General features: G+C 41.8%; 1 protein-coding gene across 1 annotated transcript; it reads left to right on the top strand.

Moving 5' to 3' along the window:
- The first annotated feature begins 4,518 nt into the window (after nt 1-4,518).
- LOC131246362 (calcium-dependent protein kinase 8-like) lies at nt 4,519-22,884 on the top strand. The gene is made up of 8 exons (XM_058246413.1): nt 4,519-5,129; nt 6,917-7,040; nt 7,172-7,315; nt 7,577-7,738; nt 8,971-9,086; nt 9,233-9,400; nt 21,725-21,958; nt 22,615-22,884. Exons 1-8 carry the CDS (start codon nt 4,620-4,622, stop codon nt 22,759-22,761), a joined length of 1,605 nt encoding a protein of 534 aa, XP_058102396.1. The 5' UTR covers nt 4,519-4,619; the 3' UTR covers nt 22,762-22,884.
- Nucleotides 22,885-23,522: the final 638 nt, after the last annotated feature.

Below are 23,522 nucleotides of genomic sequence, written 5' to 3'. Positions count from 1 at the left end.
AGCGAACCCAAGGAAACCTATAGTGTGTCGACCGCTCACCCTAGTTGCAAGCTACCTACCAAAAGATGAGTACTAAATGTAAAAATTCTCTTTATGAATGAAAAGTAAACCTTTTCTGATTCCATTAAGCCTATGCACTTGACCATTGTCCGACCAGAGCTCACATATCCTACCATGAAGAATTATTAAATCTATCTACTAAGTCGACTGAATCACTTATTCATTTATTAAGTAAGCGTGCACAACCATAAAAAAAGACACACAAAGCTAAGCAAAAAGAATTCCTCTCATTAATTAAGGGGGCATTACAAAGATGTCCAAGAAGATAAAAATTTACAAAAAAAAAGGGGCCTATCCCTAAGGGAGTTCCTCGACCTTAGGAGCGACAGCCTCGGAGGATTTAATAGCATCATCATCGAGACACCCTAAGTCAAGATCAGGGTATCGGCGTTGGATGTCTTCTCGACAACACTGGAAGCTAGCATTGAATGTCTACTCCAGCTCGACTATATAATCCTCAGATGCCCTAAAGGTCTCCACTGCGTCCGCCTCCCTCCCAACAATTGTGGTCTTGACTTCCGTCAGACTCAACTGTCCGAACTCCCACCTCGGCTAGTGGAACTCCACTTCAGAGACCCTCGCCTCCACCTCAACCACTTGGGGCCACTAGGTCAGGCCTTCTCCCGCTGCTCTATGGCCAACAAAGATACGCTGATGGCATGGTCCTCCTTCGAAACCCTTAGAGCCTCTCGAAGGACCTCTATCTCGGCGTGGGCCACCGCTTGAGCCTCCGCAGTTGGAAATTCCAACTTTGCAGCCTTAACCTGAAGCTCAACCCCGGTAGACTCGAACTTTTGGTTGACTTCCTCCAAGCGACCTCTTAGATCGGCCAAAAGGTGGTAGAGGGCAAGAGCCCCAATGGCGCCCTGTAAACAAGAAGGGGACGAAAGTCAGTAAATGCATAAACATACGAAACAAAAAAGCGAAAAAAGTACTGACAATGTTACATTAATCTACATCGATGCCATGGTATTGAGAATGATATCGAGATGCAAGGAAAACATTGCATTAAATTAGCCCTCGAGCACATGAACGTGACCCTAATTGGCCAACACGAGCATATGTCATGGGAGAAGCTCATGAACTACCATCATCGACGTCCTTACACCTGTTGCTTCCTCATGGGTTAAGCTTTGGTGCTTAGAAGCATCCCAAGGGGCGGCCTCCACCCGTTCCTCCTCAGCATGGGTAGGGGACGATTCAAGTCTGCCGCCTCCCTCGAGGGCATGCTTGGGGAGGAGAGCTCCGCGATGCCATAGCTAGAGTAGCTTCCTGGAGTACCATAAGAGCTGTGTCGGTTACAACTTCTACTGCAACATCTCTCGACTTTTCCATAGCATCCGCCCCCGCCTCCACCTGCATATTCGGGGGAAGAATCTCGGGAGTGTGACTCCGTCTTTGACCTCTCTGCTAAAGGCCTAGCAGAATCGACCGCAGGAGCACGTTGAGCAGGCGCTGAAAGAACAACCCTCCTAGCGGCAGCCTTCTGCCTCTCCATCTCTGCTGTAGAGGAGAGCCTCATCCTCTTTGCCCGAGGACGATCTGCTATATTTGCAAAGACAGTGATGATATATATATATATAAGAGCCTTGTTAGAAAATAAGTTACCTATCGGCTCAACCATCAATAAGTTGACCTGCTACAGGATAGTCGGAGTGATCAAACTCTTGCAATCCTGTTGGGCTGCAGGACACTATCGAGCGATCTTGACGTGGCGTAGGAGGGCCTCTGATATATTGGGATGAGACTGAGAAAGAGCTGCAAAAGGAGTGACCAGATGAATTAAACGCTAGAAAGTGAAAAATCAAAGCAAGCTTACAAACATAAAGCCACAACTCAGGTCCCGACCTAGGAGAGCAAATATGGTAGGAACTCGAGCTCATGGCCTGCCCAGCTCCGATGCAGGGACCTCCTACTCTCCTGTAGCGACGAACCATCTATCCTTCCATCCCTTATTGGAGGAGGGGTTGTTAGTAATAATAGTATGACCCTTGCTCGGCCAAGAGGAAAAATAATACCAGTTGTGAGAGCCTGGGCTACTCTTGGCCTGGTACAAGTATAAGAGCTCATCCACAGAGAGCTCGGAATTGCCGGTCTGCTGCTATAAAATGTAGCACCCAAAGACAGCTCACTATACGTTATGGTTAAGTAGTTCCAAAGCAAGTCTTAAGTGGTGTAACACCTCTCACACCAGTTGATGGAAAGGCAGCCACAGGCCGCAAGAAAAGAAGATTGGATACAGGACCACTTTCCTCGTGGGAGGATGACCTAGAAGTTCCCCAGCTCGAGGAAGCCATAGCCCCACCAAGTCTGGGATCCCGAACTCTGATCAGATGGACTATAGGTCCTTCTGCCACAGTCAGGAAAAATGTTGGCCGATAGGGCGGCCCCATGAGAAGACAAGGAAGTTGCCTTTGACCTTGCATCCGCTTAAGACAAAGAGACCTGCCATCATCGGCAAAGTTTCCCTTGAAGATGCAACCAATCGAGAGTTTGTGCTATCATGCATAAACTCCCCATGGAAGGCTCTCAAAACAAAAGCTCCCTTTGAGATCTCCCCAAAGACATACTTGCAGAAAGAAAATCGACGATGAAAGAAAAGAGGAGGGGGAAGATGTAAAGGAGGCATACCGGAAAGATCAAGTCTTCGGACAAGTGCAAGTAGACAAGAGAATGACCCATGGGACAAATGAAGAAGAAGACCGATCGGTAGAGCTTGGACTTCACTAGACTTGGTGGATGCACAGTGAGAGGAAAGCCTCTATTTATAAGTATTCAAGGAGTAATGCATTTAATGCTAGCAAAACTTATGAGGGCATTAGGAGATGCCTCGATCCATGAGCTCCACCACATGGTAGAGACAAATATCCGCCCGTGAGTCGTTTGGAAGAAGAAATGGCGCTCGCCACTCAATGCATGACCCCTTGTACAATGAAACTACCATTATGCCCTTTTTGATTCCCATGATAGGAGTCGTCCTTTACAATTCCTGCCATTATCACCAGGTAACAAAATCGAAAAAGAGAGACAAACCTAGCTATTTACTCACAATTTGACATTCTAATCTCCCACGTTTGTAAATCAATTTAATCCCTTACTTCCCGAGCTCATAAATGTTGAACTCATAGCCACGCAATTGTTACGAGAAAAACCGAATTAGCCAGCAACGCAACGTGGGAAACATGGCAAATAATCGACAAAGCAGCTTCCCTAAGCCATTGAGGTGGAGCCGAGTTGAGCTTAGATGAGAGACTCACCCGCACGAATATTTATATACGTATCTAGACTGTCATGATAGCTGAATCGTCGGTCTTTCTAATCCGTCCGTCCCTTTGTATTATTTTAATCGTTTCTCTACTCTCTACAGTTGTCCAGCTAGAATCAGCTCTACTTTTGTAAAACAATACTCCAAATACTTTTACAAATCTTTTACATTTATATTTCCCATGCTACAACACGTGTACTTTCCTGATTGACTATTTTAGGATAGGAAAGAAATATGATACAACAGGGCCAATTTTCACGAATGGATTAAAAAAATCCTTTTCTTGCCACTTATTTATATTGTACAGTGTGGCCCACCTTAGGAGTGAAACGGCCTTATTTTTAGGAAACAGATTGGCTACTCCCCCTGCCACTAGCCCCGTGGCTGGTGGTCGGTGCTCCGTGGGCCCCACCATGATGTATGTGTTTCATCTATGCCGTTCACCCATTTTTACAGATAATTTTAGGCTTAATGAAAAAAATGAGAGGGTTATAAATCTCAGGTGGACCACACCACAGGAAAACAATAGTGATTGGATATTCGCCATTAAAATCCTCCTAAGGCCCACTGTACAGTTTATTTGACATCCAATCCGTTGATTAAGTTATACATACCTGGATGAAGGGAAAAAACAAATATCGACTTTATCCAAAACTTTTATGGGTCCCAAAAAGTTTTCAATTGTCGACGTTCATTCAACATTGTTTCCTGTAATGTGGTCCACTTGAGACAGGTATATACCTCATTTTTTTCTCTTATAGCTAAAATGATCTAGAAAACTAGATGGACGGCATGGATGAAACACATACATCATGGTGGGGCCCACTGAGCACCGACCACCAGGGGAGTAGCCAATCCGTTTCCTTATTTTTATGCCCCGATATGTAGATAGTGCGGTCCACCACATTGATAGTTCGGATGCCTCACGCGTACGATGTGGGCACGTGTGCAGGTGAAGGGCTCCACATGCGTGATCTGTGGCTTATTTACACAAACGTACATCAGCTAGTTCGAACCGCGTGGACATGGCTAACGTGAGCGGTGGACGCGAGCCAACGGTTCAATCTCGCCATTTTAAATCTTGCTGAGCTCGGAAACACACCATCCACGTGTCATTCATCCAGCTTCTAAGGCGATGGGATCGAAACCGTAGAATCTAACGGTAAGAAGATAACGACATTCCTAAAAAAAGGCGGGAGATATAACTGAAACCGGCTCTTTCCTTCCTCCAAACCTCTGGTGCCTGACATCATGGCGAATTAGGGTTTTCTCCTCCCTCCCTCTCTCTTCTCCCATGGGGAATTGCTTTCCGGCGCCTGAAAACATCGGCTCTCTCTCCAGGGGATCCAGGAAATTCGGATCATTCACTGAGATTCCTGCCACTGAAGGCAAGAACCGTGGATCGTCGGTCACCAGGGCCTCGGTCCTGAAAGACCTCAATGGGACCAGTATCTTCCAGCGATACCGCCTCGGAGAGGAGCTCGGGCGGGGGGAGTTTGGGATCACACGCCAATGCACGGACATCGAAACAGGAGAAACCCTAGCCTGCAAATCGATCTCCAAGGAGAAGCTCCGGACGGCGGTCGACATTGAGGATGTGAGGCGGGAGGTTGAGATCATGCGGCACTTGCCAGAGCACCCCAACATTGTTCGATTAAAGGATACCTATGAGGACAAGGAGGCCGTCCACCTCGTGATGGAGGTATGCGAGGGTGGGGAGCTCTTCGACCGGATTGTCGCACGGGGACATTACACAGAGCGGGCTGCTGCGGTCATTGTGAGGACGGTGGTAGAGGTCGTCCAGGTGAATCTCAGCATATAGGGTTCAGAGTTTTTTTTTTTCTCCTTCATTTTAATGGTAACATTTTTCCCTGTTACAATTTTAAAATTTTTTGTCTTCTAGAGACTTATCAGTATCTTTTAACCATAAATTCCATAATTCACTGATAGAAAGGAAATTGATTTACAAAGCATTCAAAAGAAAAATAAAAAATCTTGCCTAGGTTTCACAATTGCCCTGCCTCAGCTGAAGTCTGGATGGGACTGGATGGTGCGATTCTTTGGACCTGAAACAGCCCACGGAAACAGGTGGGTCACCATAAAATCTGGGCCACTTAAATGGGCTAGGTCACTACGAAACCCTGCCAATTTAACTGATGACTGTTTTTTTTTGTGAAAAATGCAACCAAATCAATTGAAACTCAAACCCCATAACTTGGACTTGAAAATCAAACACACAAGATTGCTTCTTAAATCCTTTTTTTTTTTTTTTTTTTTGCTATTTTAGATTAAGTGGATTTCGAGGACAAATGGGCCAGAGTGGGTCTGACTGGTTGGAATAGATCGAGGTCCGGTCTGGGGTTTGAAACATTGCCTAACTATAACCCAAGTATCAGTTAAAGAATTTGCCAATTAATCTTGTTGTTATTATTTTTGTTTCTGTTTTGAAGGGTAAGCTAATCTTTGTTATAATAAAATGAAAATTCTACCACATACAAGGCTCCTACTTAAGAATATTCCATTCCTAGACACATGATATCCTAAAACAACTTATTTTTAACTTCTTCTTTTTTGTTTTCTTATCATTGTCGAAGCCGCTTCTGCACCTGCCCCTGCTTCATGTCGCCTCCCTCCCTCCCTCCCTCTCTAGCAAGTATAAACAGCTAGGAAGTGGGAGCAAGGGTGCAAGTCCAAAGCATGGTTCAAAGTGGAAGCAGCACCTGTTTAGAGCCTGAAAGGAACTCTGGTCAGACCAAGACAACCTTTTTAATTCAGAAATAAATAGCGCATGTTCAATAGAACTGGGAAGAATTCTTTTTATTTTTATTTTTTCTTAAGCATTGATGTTCTTGTTTATAGCCTATTCCACACATTACTTGGAAGTTGATTAGAAATTAGACTTTATAAATATTTATCCAAAATAAGGAGTTTTAACTCTAGCAGTGAAATTACCTGAAGTTTCAAAGAGTTTTCATGGTCTTGAGGTTACTGGTTTTGAGAGATCTTCTAGTTGATTGGGATAGTGGAATTTGAATTAGTTTAGAAGGGCATCTTCTTCAAAGACATGGGATGTTCCATACACAGTGGGATAGTGATTTTGAATAAAGAATAACTGGTTAGATTTTATTTTATTTCCTTTGTTTCATTTGGGTTTTGGTGTTCCACATCAGCCATATCATGGAAAATCTTATATCCACATCTTCACAACCTTAAGGATTTGCACTATAATTTAGCATAGTCTGAGTTGATTTAAAATGTTAAACTTCTTACTAAAAAATCAGGTTGATGCAACCATGAAAGTGGGATTCCTCAAAAAACTCCACATTCATGTGGGGCATCCCAATTCATGGTTGGATCGACCTAATTTTTGAGGAATCCAATTTTCATGATGGGACAACCTTGTCGGACAGGTGAGATATGACACAAACACCATGGTGGGCCCCACACACCAACTAGTTGGACGTACAAATGGTTGTTGGATGAGAATCACTCTTGCACATTGAAATTTCTTGCTGTTTTTCAGTTTGATTAATGATGTCACGGATAATGTTTCTTTTTAATTCAATTAAACATTTTTATATTGGTTTGCAGCTCTGCCATAAGCATGGCGTGATGCACCGGGATTTAAAGCCTGAGAATTTCTTATTTGCAGACAAATCGGAAACTTCACCCCTGAAGACAATTGATTTTGGTCTATCCATGTTCTTCAAGCCCGGTAAACCTCCGAGTTGCTGGGCTACTAGATATCTAAGAACCATATTTTTCTTTGTTCTGTGTATTAATTATTAAATGCATTATTGTTTCCATAACATTTTTATATGGCTTAGGATTTGTACATTGCTGTAGGTGAAAGATTTAGTGAAATCGTCGGGAGTCCATATTACATGGCTCCAGAGATCTTGAGACGGAATTATGGCCCAGAAATAGATGTATGGAGTGCAGGAGTTATTCTTTACATTTTGCTGTGTGGAGTACCGCCTTTTTGGGCAGGCAAGTTTTTTGTGTTCTTGCACTGTATCAGAACTTTTTATTTTTGTCATAAACATGCACTGAGAAGATTGATGCATTAAAGACCTCAAACGTGGATGCTGGTCTTGCTTAGAAACCAAATGTGTGTCTAGTCAGAGGTGCTTTAGCTTATTTCGTTATTAGGAGCAATGTTTGATGGACCTAGTCATTCAAATTCAAACTGTGTTAAATGGATTCTTTGTAGCGATTTCTGATGTGGAGACTTTTGTATAATTAGTGCAGAAAGTGAAGAGGAAATTGCACAAGCAATTGTTGAGTCAGACCAATCAGATATTGATTTTGAAAGGGAACCCTGGCCAAAGATTTCTGAAAATGCAAAAGACCTTGTGAAGTCTATGCTTGATCCAAACCCCTACAGCAGATTGACAGCTCAAGAAGTTCTAGGTATGTTCTCCTTTCCACTGCTGCGCGTACAAGTGAATGTCAAATGGGCCATTGGATGAGACTGAATGTTTGCAGCTGTTTTCTAATGAGATCAGGTGGAGAACCCTAACAAGCTAAGTTTTGCAAATTAGGCTTTCAATTGTTACTTGTCCCGAATAACATTTATCCCTTTGAGGTTCAATAATATAATGCTAGAATCCATACTAGTTTTTGGCTTGATTAACACTTGGTGATTTGTTAGTTGCTGTCCTGACCGAGTTCTTTTTTATCGAAGAAAGATGCTTTCACGTGTTTTTTTTTTTTTTTTTTGAAGGATACTGAAATTTATTAAAGTCCGAAGGAAAAGGAAACAGAACAAACCAAAAAAGCGAGAAAATACAACAGGCGGGAGACATCTTGAACCCAACCAAACGTCAAGACATCCAATCCCTCATGAAAGACATGACTCTACCAGAAACCCCAGAAATAGAGCTACTTTTGTCCTTGAAACAGTGGTCATTTGTTTCTATATGATACACCTAATTGTGGGGATCAGTTCTGCCCAAATGCTCCATAAAACAGCTAGAACCAAAAAAAATCCCAAACAGACTGCTTCTTACCCTTGGTCCCTTTCGACCACTAGGATCTGAACAAATCTTCAATCATTGCCGGCATTACCCATAACGCATTGAGCAATTGCAAAATGATGCTCCAGACCCCCCTAGAGAAGGCATGGTGAATGAAAATGTGATTTACTGATTCTTCATCTTTGTACCATAAAAGGCATGTGTTGGGGAGAATCATGGCTCTTTTGCGCAAATTGTCCAAAGTTAATATACAATTTCTGCCAGCTAACCAAGCAAAAGTAGCCGCTTTCACATTATTCCTCTTGTCCATCACCCCAGAAGCCATTCTTATTCCAATTTTGTGTTCTGTTATTCAGCGAGAAGATGTTTTCCATGTACTTTTGGAAGCCATCTAATATACCATCTTACTGTGTGGAGGAAAACGAGGGGAATTGGTTAATGGAGCCTGTATATGCAACTTGATGCACTTAAAATGAAAATAGTGGCCACCACTTTTGTCACAGATTTGGTTTCAGAGGCTTTTCATAACAATCCTCTGATCTTGGTTGTGTTATTCTCTCTATTTGTCATATATGCTATAGCAGAATCAGAATCAAACTGTCTACAGAACCTTTACATCTGAGCCGGGATATTAACTAATACTTTGGTCTTCCTCTATGTATGAAGAGCATCCGTGGATGCAGAATGTGAATAAGGCTCCAGATACTCCTCTTGGCGAAACCGTCAAAGCGAGGCTGAAGCAGTTCTCAGCAATGAACAAGCTCAAGAAGAGAGTTTTAAGAGTAATTAAGCTTCTAAATACATGTGACTTTTTTTCCCCCTATGGTGGGCCATCCACATGACATGTGACCAGAACACCACAGATTGATTGTTTATCTGAATGTTGAAAGCTTAAGATTGTGTAATCTGCTGTGTTTCTACTTTTTAGGTGGTGGCTGAACACTTGTCTGGGGAGGAAGTAGCAGAAATAAAGAAGATGTTCCATATGATGGACACTAACAAAAATGGTAACTTGACTCTTGAAGAACTCAAAGAGGGCCTGCAGATGATGGGGGAGCCTGTTCCTGATCCAGATGTTCAGATGTTAATGGATGTTGTAAGTCTTCTGTTTTCTTCTTTCCCTTTCACTCTTGTTTCTCAGAACCTAACAAGAGCTTCGGTAACCATGACCAGTGTTCGAAATATCGATACTATCGGCCGATATTATTGGTATCGGGCCCTAGCGAGACGAAACTCCTCCGATAACCCCCGGAAGATATCGAAAATCCAAAACTTCAGATATCGGCCGATATTATCGTCGATATCGCACCTGGGAGCATCATTATCCGAAAAAAATGAAAAGGAAAAAAAGAAAAGAAAAAAGAAAAACTTTCAACGGTAGATTTCGGTACCTGTAAAGAAGATCGCCTGATCGGAAGCTGTGTTTGATGGGCCATTTGAATCGAAGCCTCTGATTTGGGAGAGATTTGGCCGCGAAATCCGCCGAAATCGTTGAAATAATCCTCATTTGGGAGAGATTTTAGGGTTCCGGACACCGGAACCCTCTGTGCTTCGAAAAAAAAGGGCCCCAAGCCCTTATGTAGAAGAAGCGGACGGGCTGGTGCATCGCATGTCATCGACGTGTTGACGTCACCAAGTTATGTGGGTCCCATCATGAGGTATATATTATAAACAAACCGTTCGTCCATTTGACGAGCTCCTCGTAAGGCTTTATCTGAAAAATAAGATAGATCCAAGGATCAAGTGGACCACACTGGAAAAAAGCAGCGGGATATTGAACGTCCACCATTGAAACCCTTTTGGGGTCGCAAAAGTTTTGGATCGTATGATATTTTTTTTCCTATTCATCAAGGTCTTTTTGACCTCATGAACAGATTGGATGGAAAACAAACGTTATGGTGGACCCTACGAATGTTATAACGGTGAGAATCATTGTCCTCACTACTATTTGTGGTGTGGTCCAATTGAGGTTTGGATGTCACTCATTTTTGGGTTCGTGATCTAAAATGATCTCTCCAAATGGATGAACGGTGTGGATATAATAAATACATTATTGGGGGGGCCATGTAACTCTGATCTCCTTTGAACTGTTTGTACAACGTGTACTACGGAAGCGGATTGCGTACTGAGTAACTCAGTACCCCTAGCGTACTGAGTAAACTGTGTGGGGTCCACTGTTATTTTTTTTATTTTATCCACTCCGCTAATCCATGTTAAAAGATAATTTTATGGCTCGATCCCAAAAATGAAGCAAATTAAAATCTCAACTGGACCACACCATAGGAAACAATTTGATTGAACCTCTACCATTGAAAATTTTTTGGAGGCCAAAGAAGTTTTGGATCAAGCTAATGTTTGTGGTTTCTCTTCATCTATGTCTTTGTCATCTTATGAACAGGTTGGATGACAAATAAAAATTACTTTGGACCCTAGGAAGGTTTCAACGGTGGAAATCATTATTCCACACAGTTTCCTATGTAATGGTCCACTTGAGCTTTGGATTTACTTCAATTTTGGTATAAACCCCTAAAATTAGTAGTAAAAGTGGATGGACGGTGTAGATAAACCACATACATTCACAGTGGGTCCAACTGAGTTTACTCAGTACGATAAAAGCGCAGAGTGACTCAGTACGCAGTCTGATTTCGTGGACGTCTGGGCTTCCCATGAAGTTCATGCGCTGAAAACTTAGGTAGGGTCCACCGTGATGTTTGTGAGAAATCCACTCCGTCCATCCGTTTTTTGAACACATTTTAAAAAATAGAGCCAAAAATGAGCCGGATCCAAGACTCAAGTAGGCTGAAAATGTGAGGATTGAAGGTCCACAGTTGAAATATTCGTGGGGCCATAGGTTTTGAATCAGTCTAATATTTGGGTATTCAATTCATCCCAGTAGTGATGACGTAATGAATGGTATGGATGGAATGTAAACATCACTCTCGACCCAGGAAGGTTTCAACTGTAGGAATTTCCCTACCCACCTTTTTCTTTAGTGCGGCCCACTTGAGTCTTGGATCCTGCTCAATTTTTGCTTCAAGTCTTAAAATAATCTCACAAAACTGATGGATGGAGTAGATTTCTCAGAAACATCACAGTGTGCCGCACTCCTGCGAAAGGATTTAGTAGGAAATCTGCGTCCCATCTTGGCACGACACATGCCCATACCTTGTATGGTACACCAGCCAATCGACACCCTCCATCCATTTTCGTAAGTAATTTTAAGGCATGAGCCCAAAAAGGAGACAGATGAAAGATCAAGTGTACCATACTACAAGAAAATGTGGTGGCAATGATGTCCACCATTGAAGCTTTTTAGGGCCCACCGTAATGTTTATTTGCCATCCAATCTATCCATGAGGTTTGACAAACCTGGATGGGAAAACATAAATATTAGCTTTATCCAAAAAAAAATTATAGGCCCAAAATAGTTCAATGGTAATCATTCAATGAACACTATTTTTTGTGTTGTGGTCCACCTCAGATTTAGATCTGCCTTATTTTTCAGCCCATGCCCTAAAATGACATGTTAAAATGAATTCCAATTGATGTTTGGATGTGACTCATTTTCATACATATCTTTATACATTTATAAATGGTATGCATCATATTTAAATATATTTACCTTAGTTTAATCAGATAACGCATAACTTAGTACCTTATACAAAGGAAATTTATTATGTGCACTTCTTTTTTGATATTTTATGATTTAAAAGTGTGCATTAAGGTCTTTTTAAATAATCCCCAAAGTTTCATAAAAAAATTCAACAATTTTGCTAATGTTTCCCCATGTTTCCCAAAAAGTGCGATAAACTATGCGATACAAACGATATATCCCATGCGATAACCAATACGTATCCGTATCCCAAGGGTGCGATACATTGTGCGATACCGATATTTTGAACACTGACCATGACTTTGGTAAACGCTTCTTTTTGTTGTGTCAAAAATCATAGCTTGGATGACACTGATTGGAAACATAAAGCATTAGCAAAGTGATATCCACATGAAACATAAATACAGTGAATGTTTCTGTTGAGTATAGCTTAGTAGTAGCAAATTTCTAACTAGGGTGTACCACCTGCTTCCACTTCGAAATGTCCTCTTCATCTTCCTCTTTTAAAAGATAATGATAAAATTTGTTAAGCTAGGGTGAAGGGGAATGAGTTCCCAATACAGAGCCTTACCAGCGCTATCTTAGCCACTGCAGTGGCTAAGCAATTTGCCGCTCTATCTACAAGGGTAGATGATATGTTTAGGCTAGAGGCAAGGTCTTTAATTTATTTTTTTTGAAGAATAATGCAAATTTTATTCAAAACCCAGACAGGATGACACGGAGTCATCCAAACACAAAAGAGCAAACTACAAATGCTCCCCAAGAAGAAATTAAAAGAGGAGACCCAGTCAAACACAATGTGCTTCACTTAAAGGAATACAATGTCCAAAGGGCTCAAACAATTTCTGAATATCCTGTCATTGCCTTCTCACCATAAAGCCCACCAAGCTGCAGGCAAGAACAATCTCCACAGAGTCAATCCTTCTCTTTCTCCATACCAGCTCCCCAGAAGCTCCCTTGCTGAGAGAAGCATAACCCATGCTACCTTTAGAGAGGATAGAATATTCTGCCAAATGGCTTGCAAGCACGGACAATTAATGAAGAAAATAGTGCATTGATTCCGCATCCTTTTGGCACACATGGGGCATCCATTCAAAATATGCATCCCTCTCTTTGTAGGATTATCCATTGTCAGCAACCTTTGTTTTGCCCACCAGCCATAAGACGCAGGAGGAGGGGGGTGTTACTTCTTAATGCTTCCAAGTGATGGAAATAGAGTCAAATGAAGCTGGCTGGTTTTGATGTCTCGCCATCATGTAGAACTACCTGATCAATTGGCCTTCCTTGTAAAAACATCTGACTCAGTTAGGGCTATCATCTGGCCATGGATAAGACCCATCATGCAAGAGAAGTTTTCAATTCTTCATCATTTAGGTTCCTATGTAAAGTCAGGGTCTATACTATACCATCATCCGTGACTGTCACCAACATCTCTAATTTCTTTCTTTTTGAAAGGTAAGACTACCAGGGATTGAACCCTGGATTACTCACACACACTACACTCTCTCTACTAGTTCATCTAATGAGTGGGAGACAAGATCTATAATTTCATTAAGAGCAAAACCTTAAACCCCCTGACTTGATTCCTACACTTCTACCCAATCAGTGATGTAGTTAAGTCTTCTTCTATGATGACCTCCCAAGTAAACTTCTGGCTGAAGATGTGGAAGGCCTCTCTTAAAAGTGCCTCAGCCACATGAACACTTCCCAGGATAAACTCTGGTTTCTTTGCACAAAAAGTCTCCAGCCCTGCCAAAACTCCAATGAAGAATATTTCCCAAAAATAAATCTGGTCCACTCAGCATGTGGGCCCAATATTGGAAATGGGTGGATGGGTCAGAAAATTGGAAGTTGATTGCCTACTGAGTAAAGTAAACTCTATGGGGCCCACCGTGATTTATGTATTTTATCCATTCCAACCATCCATTTTACCAGATAATTTTAGGGCTTGAGCCCATGAATGAAGCATATCCAAAGCTCAGGTGGACCATACCACAGAAACAGTGTGAATTGAATGTCTACCATTGAAAATTTCTTGGAGCCACAGAAGTTTTGTATCATGCTGATATTTTTATTTTCCCTTCATCCATGTGAGTGTGATCTTATGAACAGGTTGGATGACGAATAAACATCATTGAGGGCACCAGCATGGTTTCAATGGTGGAAATCATTATTCCCACTATTTCCTGTGGTGTGGTCCACTTGAGCTTTGGATATGCTTCAATTTTGGGCTCAACCCCTAAAATGAGCTGGAAAAACAGATGGCCGGCATGGATAAACCACATAAATTCATGGTGGGCCCAACAGAGTTTACTCAGTATGATAAAAGTGTACTGAGTAATTATACAATCCGATTTTCAGAAGACTTCAGCCAAGTTTTTCAGACCCATACATTTTTTTTTTTGCAAACTGTAGCCCACCTGATCAGTGGATCAACTTGATTCTTGGGCTAGGGCACCAATATAGCAGTGCCTTTCTCATGGATGGATTGGATCTCGGACTTATCTTGCCATGCCGGCACATGTGGCATGTAAATGAGCTCTATTGCACATGTGTAGGCTTAGCAAAGCTCTCCATATTACTTTTGGTTTTTCTTGCAACTTCAATCCAGAAATTATCTTATGAAATACGACTATAGCCTCTCCTTCCAAAATTTTCAACACAATGAACAGGGAAGCAACCACCACAACTCCTTTTCCTTTTCTTTCAATGGCCCCTTCCCTAAATTTTTAAATACATAGCCAAGCTTCTCCTTGAAAGAACATGCTGCCAGAAAAGATTTAAGAAACATTTCACGTCGATCTAAGCACTGACTAATGAAGAAAAGATGGTGAACAGTCTCATCTTCCCTTTTGCCCTGGTTAGGGAGGTTGATCCCCCTATTTTTAAAATGATCCAAGGTCGGACTTTTATCCACCGATGCTGTAAATACAAAAGCAACAACTCTGGAGGGCTTAACGGATTCCCAAACTGGAAATGTTCAATCCCTCAAATACCACTTTGAAAAATGACTTTATAGAGGAAATACCAGACTCATTCCATTTCCTGTAGAATCCTTAGAAGGGAGAAAGGCATATAGGAAGTGTCCTCTTGTTCCTTAACATCTGTAAGGCTACTATATCCCACAAGCTTTTTTTTTTTTTTTTTTTTTTAATGATGACTGAATTTTATTCACACCAACAGAAAACACAAGAGGAAGTGGGTAGGAAACTAGGAATGCATTTCCTGGACTATACGTTGGACTGGATGGGATGCGGCAAAAGATGGAGAAAGTGGGTTCGAGACTGCATTAGGTCTGCTAGGTTCTCAATATTGGTTAACGTATCTCCAAAAGGCTTCTTCAAGGCTTAAAGGGGACCCTTCTCTCCCTCTTCCCTCCCCCCTTCTCCCTTTTCCTTATCCATTTTTTCGTTGTCAATGCCTTCTCATATTATCTTTGACCCTGTTCCTTAACTTTCTCAAGTTCTATATCTTTTTCCTTTGCAGCTACTGCTACTGATTCCTATTCTCTCTATCACAGCCTCCGCTTCTTGTTGGCCGTTTCCTTCTTCTTAACATCCAATGTATTCCTTTGAATGCCGGTTCGCCCGAAGTGGCAGGTTTTCCAACCTCCAGTTTCAGGTGGAGATCCTCCAACAAGGGGTCCCACTTTCCCCCTTTCTGTTCGTGGTGGTAACAGAACCTTTAGGTACGATATTGGACAAAGGGTTGAAGGTGGGCCTTATAAGTGGGTTTAAAGTGGATAAAACAGCATCCCAAGTCTCCCATCTCCAATTTGCCAATGATGCCATCTTATGTTGTGTCGTGGAAGAGCTCAAGGCGGACAATCCGAGGAAGATTATAAGGTGCTTCAAAGTGGTGTTGGATTTGAAGGTTAACATTTTCAAAAGTGAGATATAGGGTATTGGGATCTCAAATGAGGAACTGGAGAAGCTTGCGGGGTGTTTGGATGTAGGGCAAGGTCATTTCCTTCGACGTACTTGGGGCTTCCTCTATTCATCGGCAAGCTTGCGAAGAATTTGTGAGACAAGTCTATTAAAAGAGTTAAGAGGAAGTTGGAAAGTCAATGCCTCTCCTTGGAAGGCAGATTGACAAGTATCAAAGCCGCATTATCGAATCTCCCAGTTTACTTCATGTCCCTTTTTAGATGCCCGAAAGAAGTGTTGGATAGGTTGGAAAAGCTAAGGCACGATTTCCTTTGGCAGGGTGCAAAAGGGACTCATTAGTTCCATCTGTTGAAGTGAGAGGTGGTTTGCAAACTGTGTACAGAAGGGGATGCTGGCATAAAGAAGTTGGAGTCTATGAATGAAGCATTGCTAGGTAAATGGTTATGGAGGTTTGGTATGGAAGAGAATTGGCTATGGAGAGGTGATAGTTCTGGAATACAATGTTAAGGAGGAGAGTGGCGGATGAAAGACTCATTTCTCTACAGGGCCTCAATGTTATGGAAGTCGATATTTAGGCTAGGGAGCAGGTTTAAAGAGGGGACAGGATTCTCTTTTAGAGATGGTAGGAGGAGGATTTAGTTTTTGGAGGATGTTTGGTTGGTTGAGAGGCCAATCCATGAGGAGTTTCCGAGGCTAGCTAGATTATCCCCAGAAGCAAACATTTCAGTGCTTCTCAATCTTTGGTAATGAGCTGGTGTGGTTTCCCCCATGTGGGAGAAACCCATTGGAAGGGGAAGAAGATGAACTCATTGGTCTAGCAAAGCAGCTCCAAGGCATTACTCCTAATCCGAGTGTCAAGGAGCATTGAAATGGAATAAGGAAAAGTCTGGATTCATGGTTAATTTATTCTATAGGATGATTTGTTAACATGGATTTTGCTGAAAATAGCCCATCCGGAGACCATTTCCAAACCTCCTGTCTTCCTCAGGTCTGTCGATTCACACGGCTGAGAGTTATTTTCAAAAGCAACTCATATTGGACAGCCGCCTCATTGTCCAGATTTCTTCTCATTCTAATGTCCCATACAACAGTATTTCCCAAGAATTCATAGCAACTACTAACAAATTCTTCCTTGTTCGTCACAATCATGAACATGAGCTTATATGACACTGCCAGCAGAGCTTTCATCTAGCCATGCATCTGTCCAAAATCTAATCTTATTGCCTTTGCCAGCCAAGAATCGAATGCCGCAACCAATTTCCACACCCATTCTTCATGTTGTGCATCCGTCCACATCTCTAGTCTGCCTTCCAGCTTTGATCACATCTTTCCAGATTGCTGACCTATTCCAACTATCCCCCATCCCTGCAAGACATCTGCCATGTGATTCCCTGTACTTTCCTCAACACATCTGGTTCCTCCTGACGAATAAACATCATTGAGGGCACCAGCATGGTTTTAATGGTGGAAATCATTATTCCCACTATTTCCTGTGGTGTGGTCCACTTGAGCTTTGGATATGCTTCAATTTTGGGCTCAACCCCTAAAATGAGCTGGAAAAACAGATGGCCGGCATGGATAAACCACATAAATTCATGGTGGGCCCAACAGAGTTTACTCAGTATGATAAAAGTGTACTGAGTAATTATACAATCCGATTTCCAGAAGACTTCAGCCAAGTTTTTCAGACCCATAATTTTTTTTTTTTTTTTTTTGCAAACTGTAGCCCACCTGATCAGTGGATCAACTTGATTCTTGGGCTAGGGCACCAATATAGCAGTGCCTTTCTCATGGATGGATTGGATCTCGGACTTATCTTGCCATGCCGGCACATGTGGCATGTAAATGAGCTCTATTGCACATGTGTAGGCTTAGCAAAGCTCTCCATATTACTTTTGGTTTTTCTTGCAACTTCAATCCAGAAATTATCTTATGAAATACGACTATAGCCTCTCCTTCCAAAATTTTCAACACAATGAACAGGGAAGCAACCACCACAACTCCTTTTCCTTTTCTTTCAATGGCCCCTTCCCTAAATTTTTAAATACATAGCCAAGCTTCTCCTTGAAAGAACATGCTGCCAGAAAAGATTTAAGAAACATTTCACATCGATCTAAGCACTGACTAATGAAGAAAAGATGGTGAACAGTCTCATCTTCCCTTTTGCCCTGGTTAGGGAGGTTGATCCCCCTATTTTTAAAATGATCCAAGGTCGGACTTTTATCCACCGATGCTGTAAATACAAAAGCAACAACTCTGGAGGGCTTAACGGATTCCCAAACTGGAAATGTTCAATCCCTCAAATACCACTTTGAAAAATGACTTTATAGAGGAAATACCAGACTCATTCCATTTCCTGTAGAATCCTTAGAAGGGAGAAAGGCATATAGGAAGTGTCCTCTTGTTCCTTAACATCTGTAAGGCTACTGTATCCCACAAGCATTTTTTTTTTTTTTTTTTGTTAAATGATGACTGAATTTTATTCACACCAACAGAAAACACAAGAGGAAGTGGGTAGGAATGCATTTCCTGGACTATACGTTGGACTGGATGGGATGTGGCAAAAGATGGAGAAAGTGGGTTCGAGACTGCATTAGGTCTGCTAGGTTCTCAATATTGGTTAACGTATCTCCAAAAGGCTTCTTCAAGGCTTAAAGGGGACCCTTCTCTCCCTCTTCCCTCCCCCTTCTCCCTTTTCCTTATACATTTTTTCGTTGTCAATGCCTTCTCATATTATCTTTGACCCTGTTCCTTAACTTTCTCAAGTTCTATATCTTTTTCCTTTGCAGCTACTGCTACTGATTCCTATTCTCTCTATCACAGCCTCCGCTTCTTGTTGGCCATTTCCTTCTTCTTAACATCCAATGTATTCCTTTGAATGCCGGTTCGCCCGAAGTGGCAGGTTTTCTAACCTCCAGTTTCAGGTGGAGATCCTCCAACAAGGGGTCCCACTTTCCCCCTTTCTGTTCGTGGTGGTAACAGAACCTTTAGGTAAGATATTGGACAAAGGGTTGAAGGCGGGCCTTATAAGTGGGTTTAAAGTGGATAAAACAGCGTCCCAAGTCTCCCATCTCCAATTTGCCAATGATGCCATCTTATGTTGTGTCGTGGAAGAGCTCAAGGCGGACAATCCGAGGAAGATTATAAGGTGCTTCAAAGTGGTGTTGGATTTGAAGGTTAACATTTTCAAAAGTGAGATATAGGGTATTGGGATCTCAAATGAGGAACTGGAGAAGCTTGCGGGGTGTTTGGATGTAGGGCAAGGTCATTTCCTTCGACGTACTTGGGGCTTCCTCTATTCATCGGCAAGCTTGCGAAGAATTTGTGAGACAAGTCTATTAAAAGAGTTGAGAGGAAGTTGGAAAGTCAATGCCTCTCCTTGGAAGGCAGATTGACAAGTATCAAAGCCGCATTATCGAATCTCCCAGTTTACTTCATGTCCCTTTTTAGATGCCCGAAAGAAGTTTTGGATAGGTTGGAAAAGCTAAGGCACGATTTCCTTTGGCAGGGTGCAAAAGAGACCCATTAGTTCCATCTGTTGAAGTGAGAGGTGGTTTGCAAACCGTGTAGAGAAGGGGGTGCTGGCATAAAGAAGTTGGAGTCTATGAATGAAGCATTGCTAGGTAAATGGTTATGGAGGTTTGGTATGGAAGAGAATTGGCTATGGAGAGGTGATAGTTCTGGAATACAATGTTAAGGAGGAGAGTGGCGGATGAAAGACTCATTTCTCTACAGGGCCTCAACGTTATGGAAGTCGATATTTAGGCTAGGGAGCAGGTTTAAAGAGGGGACAGGATTCTCTTTTAGAGATGGTAGGAGGAGGATTTAGTTTTTGAAGGATGTTTGGTTGGTTGAGAGGCCAATCCATGAGGAGTTTCCGAGGCTAGCTAGATTATCCCCGGAAGCAAACATTTCAGTGCTTCTCAATATTTGGTAATGAGCTGGCGTGGTTTCCCCCATGTGGGAGAAACCCATTGGACGGGGAAGAAGATGAACTCATTGGTCTACCAAAGCAGCTCCAAGGCATTACTCCTAATCCGAGTGTCAAGGAGCATTGAAATGGAATAAGGAAAAGTCTGGATTCATGGTTAATTTATTCTATAGGATGATTTGTTAACATGGATTTTGCTGAAAATAGCCCATCCGGAGACCATTTCCAAACCTCCTGTCTTCCTCAGGTCTGTCGATTCACACGGCTGAGAGTTATTTTCAAAAGCAACTCATATTGGACAGCCGCCTCATTGTCCAGATTTCTTCTCATTCTAATGTCCCATACAACAGTATTTCCCAAGAATTCATAGCAACTACTAACAAATTCTTCCTTGTTCGTCACAATCATGAACATGAGCTTATATGACACTGCCAGCAGAGCTTTCATCTAGCCATGCATCTGTCCAAAATCTAATCTTATTGCCTTTGCCAGCCAAGAATCGAATGCCGCAACCAATTTCCACACCCATTCTTCATGTTGTGCATCCGTCCACATCTCTAGTCTGCCTTCCAGCTTTGATCACATCTTTCCAGATTGCTGACCTATTCCAACTATCCCCCATCCCTGCAAGACATCTGCCATGTGATTCCCTGTACTTTCCTCAACACATCTGGTTCCTCCTGAAATCTCCACCACCTTTTGCAAAGTAAAGCCCAATTCTTTTCCTTGATATTGCCGATCTTGAGACCCCTAAACTCGACAGGTTTCTGCACTTCCTTCCATCAGACCAGCTGAGATTTATGACCTTCTTGGCATCCCTCCCATAAGAAATCCCTTTGAATGCAGTTAATCTTCGAAGCCACCTCCACGGGAATTTTGAATAAAGACAGGAGATAAATCGGGAGGGATGCCAAGAAGGTCATAAATCTCAGGGAAAGGATTACCCCTTGATTGTCTTGTAACTACTTGGGGCTGGCAATCGATAGTCTACATCAAGAAAAACAAAGCATAATATAGCCTTTTTATACATCTCTTTCCTATCAGGCCAATTTATAGGATCCTTGCTAATTTTATATCAAAAGAATCAGGTAAGAGTTTGAGGTAATAATCAGATAACCTTCTCCCAACAAACTAGACCACTCTAGAGCCTGATGTGCCTCCATACAAAGTTACGATACTCAGATCCCTCAAAAATCCATTGTATCCACCTTAGATACTCAACATGGGAATGGATAAGGGATCTCTCTTCCATGAGACTTCAACTCTAGATTGACTAGGCTTTTGAAACTCTAGGCCTCTTAGCTGTTTACAATTTAAGAGCAAATTGTGCTGACTGGCTACAAACCTAACTTGTGAGATTGTTATGAAAAGTCTGAGAACTTGAATGATCTACAGTGCCCGATCCTTGCCATGTTCAGCAACTGTGCCCATTTATTGGAATTTGGATATCCTCCAATTAGAGGACTGGCACTAATCTGTCATGACCAATCTGCTTTCCAACTACGGCAGGAAACCCCTATAGACAAGCTCCCTTGACCATCTAGCAAAACTCTTTGACTAGAAAATAAGCATACCCACCTTGAAGGGTCAACATGAAGGGTCACCATCTTCATCTTATAGACACTTCCAACCACAGCTCTGCCCTTGTTCATCAATTATCTTAACCAATCCACCAAAAAGTTGGTCCACTCACTCCTTTTCTGTTTGTGCTCACTTGGTTGTAGGGAGATAGATATCCCAGATTCTCACTCATAGGTTGCAATTTAGGTTGCGTGGGAGTAACAATAGATCCGACTCTACTCAGTCATTCACCTTCATTGATTGCTTTCATCGAGAAAATTAAGCAAGCAATATTCCCCTTTAAGTGAACAAAATGCCCTTGTAAATTACATATTCCACTTCATTGTTTTTCATGAAATTTACTAAAACTGCACTGTTTCCAATTCTCCATTTTCATTCTCAGCAAGCTCTCTGTTGTTATCTTGGCAGGCTGACGCAGACGGTAATGGCACTTTGGACTGTGAGGAGTTTGTAACTGTTTCCGTTCACTTGAAAAGGATTGGCAGTGACAACCATCTATGCCAAGCTTTCAAGTACTTTGACAAGAACCAGAGTGGATTTATTGAGTTGGAGGAGCTGAGAGAAGCATTGTTAGAGGACGACCTGGGTCCTGATAATGAGAAGGTGATTGCAGATATCATCTGCCATGTCGATACTGACAAGGTGAGAGCCAATCAACTAATCATATCCAGGCATTTTCTTTGAAATAATATCAGCCTAAAACACATCATAATAGCATTTGAATGAAACACAGTGGGTTTCTACTGACATGTTGCATTCTAATTTATCGGCTTCACATAATGCTGATAATTAAACATCTATTTTTAATTGAAATTGGAAATTTAGAAAATAAATAAGAAGATGCCAAGAAAAGGGAAGAAAGGAACTAAAAGAGAGCCTGGGAGAGCCTGCTATGGGTATTGACTGGGCATGCTTGCCTCATATGGCAATGTCACAAATCTGCAAGACAAGCTGTCTTATCAGCCCCATGATGTGCTTCGATAAAATAATAATAATAATAATAAATAAATAAAAAATAAAAAATAAATCAGCCTGGGTTCACTAGGTGGGCCATATGTACTTAAAAATGGAATTTTGAAAAAAACTGAAAGATTCATGTGGCTGATACAACAGTGAACTGGCCTATTTTTGGGTCAGGGCAAGTTTTCACGTGGACCCCACAAGATTTATAGCTCAAATTTCATACCACCCTGCAAATCCAGTAATTTTTTTAGGGTACTCTGTCAATCAGTATCAAAATTTCGACCCTTCCAACTCAATTTCCGCCACTGATTTTGTTCTTCTTTTCTTCTCCATAGGACGGTCGTATCAGCTACCCGGAATTCGCTTCAATGATGAAAGCTGGTACAGATTGGAGGAATGCAACGCGGCAATACTCGAGGGCTTTTTTAAATACCCTTAGCCTCAAATTGCTCAAAGAAGGATCCTTCAAAGTAGAAAACTAAGTGCCAACTCTATAGCCCTTTTTTTATTCTTTTCAAAATCACATCTGCTTGGTAAGCTATACATTTTGCTAAATACACATTTAATGCTGCATTGATGGATGGTGAGCACCACAGTTCAAATTATACTCATAGTTATAGTGCCGCCATGTGAATTTATCGCAACACATTCTACTAGTCACCTATATTGCATTGAACTCTATTAAAATTATCTAGGGAGGAACTGTGATGGGGACATCACGCGCGCACACATGCCTCCGTACGCACGTATGCAAGGAGGAGGGCTCCACCATCGATCTGGATTGATGATGACGTCCAGAGAGGGCCTCCTAGTTAGAGGACTGCATTTTGGTTCGTTGGAGTGGACCCGATAGCCATGTAAAGCCCACCATCGGTTCTCATGATCGTGGCCCACTGGTCTAATTAATCTCGTATTTTAAGTTTTGCTTATTATTGTCATTAAGAGTATCATGGACCGTTTAGATTACTTTTATTAGTTATTATTTGATTACTTCATCGCCAAGTAATAGATTGCGCACATGGTGTGAGTTTTGGGGTATAGGGTTTTATTATAAATAGGCAGCCCTTGTAGTCTTTTTTTATTATTGAAGATTAATAAAAATTTCTGTATTTTTCTACTCCTCTGAGCTTCTGAGTTGTGGAAATCCAATTGGGTGTGAAACTCTCCCTTCCTCAAAAGGCTGACTATTATGGTGCGAAGCCACATCTATCCCGATTCGCTCCCATTTTCTACCATCCATACT

Source organism: Magnolia sinica, chromosome 5 (genome assembly GCF_029962835.1).
Source record: "Magnolia sinica isolate HGM2019 chromosome 5, MsV1, whole genome shotgun sequence".
In the NCBI taxonomy this organism is placed as follows: Eukaryota; Viridiplantae; Streptophyta; class Magnoliopsida; order Magnoliales; family Magnoliaceae; genus Magnolia; species Magnolia sinica.
This window is presented reverse-complemented; position numbering and strand designations above follow the sequence as displayed.

Coding starts and splice junctions, on each gene's coding strand:
- LOC131246362 (XM_058246413.1), top strand. CDS start 4,620: ATGGGGAATTGCTTTCCGGCGCCTGAAAACATCGGCTCTCTCTCCAGG. Junction 7,739..8,970: donor GACAGCTCAAGAAGTTCTAG/GTATGTTCTCCT, acceptor CTATGTATGAAG/AGCATCCGTGGATGCAGAAT. Junction 9,401..21,724: donor TTCAGATGTTAATGGATGTT/GTAAGTCTTCTG, acceptor TTATCTTGGCAG/GCTGACGCAGACGGTAATGG.